The 5,087-nt window shown below is 37.2% G+C and overlaps 1 protein-coding gene across 1 annotated transcript; it reads left to right on the top strand.

The window, feature by feature from the left end:
* Positions 1–357: 357 nt before the first annotated feature.
* Positions 358–4,530, top strand: LOC306992791 (uncharacterized protein). Its single transcript, XM_079601983.1, has 7 exons — positions 358–431; positions 505–568; positions 667–851; positions 2,208–2,362; positions 2,542–3,005; positions 3,308–3,516; positions 3,694–4,530. Exons 2-7 carry the CDS (start codon positions 553–555, stop codon positions 3,901–3,903), a joined length of 1,239 nt encoding a protein of 412 aa, XP_079458109.1. The 5' UTR covers positions 358–431; positions 505–552; the 3' UTR covers positions 3,904–4,530.
* Positions 4,531–5,087: the final 557 nt, after the last annotated feature.

Here is a 5,087-nt window from a genome sequence, read left to right as displayed (position 1 = left end):
GAACATGATCTTTACTTAATATCCTAATGATTTTTGGCATAAAAGAAAAATGGATAATTTTGACCCATGCAATGTATTGTTGGCTATTGCCACAGATATACCCGTGCGGCTCGTGACTGGGTTTGTGATCCAGGGTCACATATTTAAGCTGTGTACTATAGTGAGTTAATTCAAACTGTGGTACAGATTTATATGATATGGTAATTAGATTGCCTGTAGATTGTAAGCAATCGTGCTGACCATTAACAAAACCACTTGTTGAACATATGAACCCGAACCACATAAACCTCGATGACTCAAACGGCCCCCAAAAACAGAAGTTAAATTTCAGTTTCTTTGGAAGTTATTCTCTCTGAGGGCGGAGGCAGGGTGGTCATAGCTTTACTATAAAACCACCAGATACATTCTCCATATCACTTGCTTAAGCAAAGGTAAGTCAGTTTTACTTGACATTTGTATAATCATTTTCATGTTTTAAACCAAACAAAACTTTTCTGCTTTTAGTACATTGTAGGAGAAACTCATTGCACACATTTGTGTGTAAACCTAAGGATGGCTGATAGCAAAAGCAAGTATTATCTTATTTCATCAAACAGATTTTAAAACAATTCCAGCCATCAATGTGATCTTTTCAGTCTTTAAAAATATACAATGTTTTTTCACCAGTGGCTGTGTCCCAGTGGAGCCCGAAGTTTGTAAAAGAGCTCCCCCTTGTTGTCGGAAAGACAGCGCTTCTCTACCATCTCTCTTACCTGTGCCTGGCCAACTTCCCCAGCCTGGAGAGAATCATCAGGACTCGCGCTGTGGAAACTCAGCTTCTGTTCGGCTCCTCTGATGCAACCATGTTGAAAGTACCGTTTCAGATTTTTCTCTTGATTTCAGTATTTTCATCGGTCACCTAGAAGTAAAAACAAAAACAAAAAAAGTGTAATTTCTCCAAACATGAAGGGTCTGTAGTAAACAGCATGTCATATATAGTCTGTCTTTTAGCTAGAGATTAAATTGAGCTGAACTGGTTATGAGAGTCTCTCCCTTAACTGGAAATAAATAAATAATGTGTCATAATATCATAATGTGAGCCATGAACATTTTTCAATTTCAGGTAAAAATCTTTTATAACCTAAGAGTTTGTACACATCATCTTTATTTGATATGGTTCTCATAAATTATAAATGCATTTCTTAAATTTTTATAACTTTAGACTTTTAAAGTGCCCCTATTATGTTTTTATGAATATTTCCTTTCATGCAGTGTGTATTATAGTTGTTTGTGAATGTAGACATTCTGCAAAGGTTGTATCTTCGAAAGTGCACGATAAAAAGTTATTGTCTCCCAAAAGAAAGAATCGACTCTGAACTGCCTTTACGAGTCATTTTTATCCGAATCCCACTGCTTTACGGTTCTACGCCACTACAAGAAACATTTGCATAATTCCCGCCTATGTTGTACGTTGTCCGCCCGCAAACAACTTGACCGGCTCTCCTGACGACTGCTTTTCAAATCCCAGCAAAACAATCGGTCATTTTCAAAAAAAATAATTTAAATATACTTTTTAAACACAAATGCCCATCTTGTACCATCTCTGAGATGCGCCACGTATTACGTCATCACGTTGGAAAGGTCATGACATTTTTTTTAAATAATAATAAATTAAAACAAAGATGTCGGATGATTTTGAAGTTGGAGGAGAAAATGAGATTGAGTTTTTCGCCCTTTCCGCCCTTTTTTGAACCGGAGTGCACAGACAAATAACCTTTCTCAGAGATGATACACAACGGGCATTTGTGGTTAAAAAGTATAGAATTGTTTTTTTTGTGTGTGAAAATGACAGATCATTTTGCCAGATAAGACCCTTATTTCTCGACTGGGATCGTGTCGAGACTTTGAAGCTGCATTGAGACAGACATTTTAGCCTTCTTTGAACATTGGGATATTTGGTTGCCATTGAAGTCCATTAAAATGAAGTCCATGAAATTTCTTTTCGACTGAAGAAAGAAAGACATGGATATCTTGGATGACATCGGGGTGAGTCAATTATTAGGAAATTTGTTTTTAAAGTGAACTAATCCTTTAATGCAGTAGCATTATGAACAGAATTTCAGAAAGATTTACAGGACAAATACAGGCAATAAGAGTTGTGAATGTTTCGTCGCCATCAGTGTGACTGTCGGTTTTTAAATTCTAAGATGCTTGTCTCTTAATTCTAGTGTATTTTGACCAGTGAAAACCTGGTCCAGATACTGTTTCCCATGTTGACAACAGCTGTGGAGAACAATAAGGTAGATTTGGCGGTCAAATTCCTAGGAAAAGCACGAGCCTGGATCAAAGACATTGTCACTGATGTGGACAATATAGTGGAGAAGTAAGAATATTTTCCTCATGGAAACATATTTCAAAACACCTTGAGCAATTGAACTATTCTTCTACATACAACTGCTATAATCAGACAAAAGTATGAACATATTTTAAGATTTTTAAGCTAGCACAGCCCATTGTTATAAAATGCTAATTTCACTGCAATATTTCTTCAACAATGTATAGGTATGATTTACACAACAAAGATGTAGCATCGTCCATCAGTGATGTTATCAAGGAAAAAATAGATACAGATAAAAAGATTACAGAACAAGACCAAGAGTTGAAGCAGATTGAAAAAACCCTGAATGATATGAAATCTGAACTCCAGAGAACCACAGAAAAGCTTTATGAAACTATGAAAAGGATAAACAGCAAAAGCCAAGAGATTCAAGAATTTGCCAGATCCATATCTAAAACAAGTGATGACCTCGGCATCTTCGCTGTATTTGTTCCATTTATTGGGCTGGTTGTTAAAAGCATTTATGATGCTGTACATGATCCTGAAAATGCTGCACATTTGAGGGCTCTTGAAGCTCAGTTGAATATCCTCATCGCTGATAAGACTGCTCTGAAACAGAAGCAGTGGCAGGTCCAACTTCAGATCACTGTTCTGCAGAAGAAGGCTGCCAGAGCCAGTTTTGCCCGGAGTGAGTCTGTTTTCTTTCATGTTTAAAGTATACCTGACAAGTCATCCTTAAGACTGCCAAGATTCAAGTCTAGTTTAAGACTGTGCCAAGATTCAAGTCTAGTTTAAGACTGTGCCAAGATTCAAGTCTAGTTTAAGACTGTGCCAAGATTCAAGTCTAGTTTAAGACTGTGCCAAGATTCAAGTCTAGTTTAAGACTGTGCCAAGATTCAAGTCTAGTTTAAGACTGTGCCAAGATTCAAGTCTAGTTTAAGACAGGGAGCAAATGTGTGGCTTGTTGAAACCTTTATTTCCCCTCTGCAGATTCCATACCTGACCCCATCCATCTACCTGAAGTCCAGAAAAGCTTGTCACAAATTCAGGACATTCTGATTCAACTCAAAAACTTCTGGGAGAGTGTTGGTCAATTGCTGGACTCTCTGGAACAGAAGACCTTTGTTGGAGAAGATATTATCGAAGACCTTGTCGACCTAAAAGATGTATTTCTTAATTCAATCAAAATAGCCAAAAAGGTAAAATTCATGTTCACATGATTACAAAAACATTTTCAGTAAGATATTCTAATATAAATTCTCTTTATTTGTACCTGTGGGAATGCTGGAGGGTTCCCTCCTAAATGTCAGTCTCATTTTGTCCAGCCATTACTAAGGTTTCCTCTAATGCAACTTGTACATGTTTTAATTCCACAGGCTTGGATCTGTTTTGGTGCATGCTGTCAACAAGCATCTGTCATGTTTAAGCTCCAGACCAAAGATGCCTACAAGTTTCTGGAGGTCAGTCCTTCCTCTCTCTCCAAGGAGCAATGGGACATAGAGTACGCAAGTGTAAAGGAACAACTGAAGAAAATAGACACACCAGAATGTGTGACATCCTCTGATACTCCTGCCCTTTCTGAATGATCAGAGCGCTGACACACACAAGTCCCTCTTGAGTTTTCTGCCTCATGATGCTGGTAACCTGGTATGATGATGTTTAGCCTTTTTAAACACTGTACTTGTAAACTACAGAGTTCTGTAATTCTTTCTACTTAATGCCTAAAACACTTTATATATACTCCTCTCCATATGTATCATCTCTATATGAGCTCTTGCATAAAGACTGGATAAAAATGGATGAATGCTTCTATTAATAAAGTTTGACAACATCATCATTATTTCGGTTTGCATGTAGGGACCCTCCTTATGCTACCGTGTTAGTGTGAGGCTATTTTGAGCCTTGTTAGTGGTATTAACTAGCGATTTACTTTTACTTATTCTATGCCCCATATACTAGCGTTATAAGCTAATCTGTTTTTAGAGATAAAACTCTTTACATTCGATTATCATGAAAACGCATCCCAGAGAACGATTGACTCTGTAACCATGTGTTAATTACCCCTAGCTTCATTTTTGTAAAATTACAATACAAATTTGCATGTACAAATTCTGACCTACATTAATACAAAACCGAAGTTCTGTATTCACAAAAATGTCTCTATTTGTACAAAATACGGCACATTCATGTAATTCTGGATTTTGCACACACAAGTTGAAAGGCATCTGGTTGTGGATAGTAAAACATATCTGCAACATTTATCAAGTTCATAGATAATTATGCATGCATGTGTTAATCATTTTGATACCTAATTCATCCCATATGTCTGACTCATTTACCGAATTTACTCTTGCAGAAATTTGAGGTAATCTAAGGTTTTATCTGTTGGGAACTGAAGAATGCTTCAAATAAAGAACAAAGCATATTTATGAAGTTTCAGTATGTTGGTATATTACCATTATGATATTACTATATACAGAACTGTAAAATATACAGGCGCCAAATGGGGACATGGCCCCTCAAAAAGGATGCATAAGCCCTTTAATGTGCCGAAGTGACTCTGCAAATTTTCCGACCCCGTTGAAATTGAGGAACAAGTGGGTCCGAATACCTGTGTACTAGAGCAGGGTTTCTCAAACTCTCTCCTGGAGGGCCACTGTCCTGCACAGTTTCGCTCCAACTCTTATCAAACACACCTGTGAGTTTCTAGTGATCCTGAATACATTGATTAGCATGCTCAGGTGTGTTTGATCAGTGTTGGAGCTAAACT

The sequence above is a fragment of the Phoxinus phoxinus genome, assembly GCF_949152265.1.
Source record: "Phoxinus phoxinus genome assembly, chromosome: 24".
NCBI classification, from domain to species: Eukaryota; Metazoa; Chordata; class Actinopteri; order Cypriniformes; family Leuciscidae; genus Phoxinus; species Phoxinus phoxinus.
This window is presented reverse-complemented; position numbering and strand designations above follow the sequence as displayed.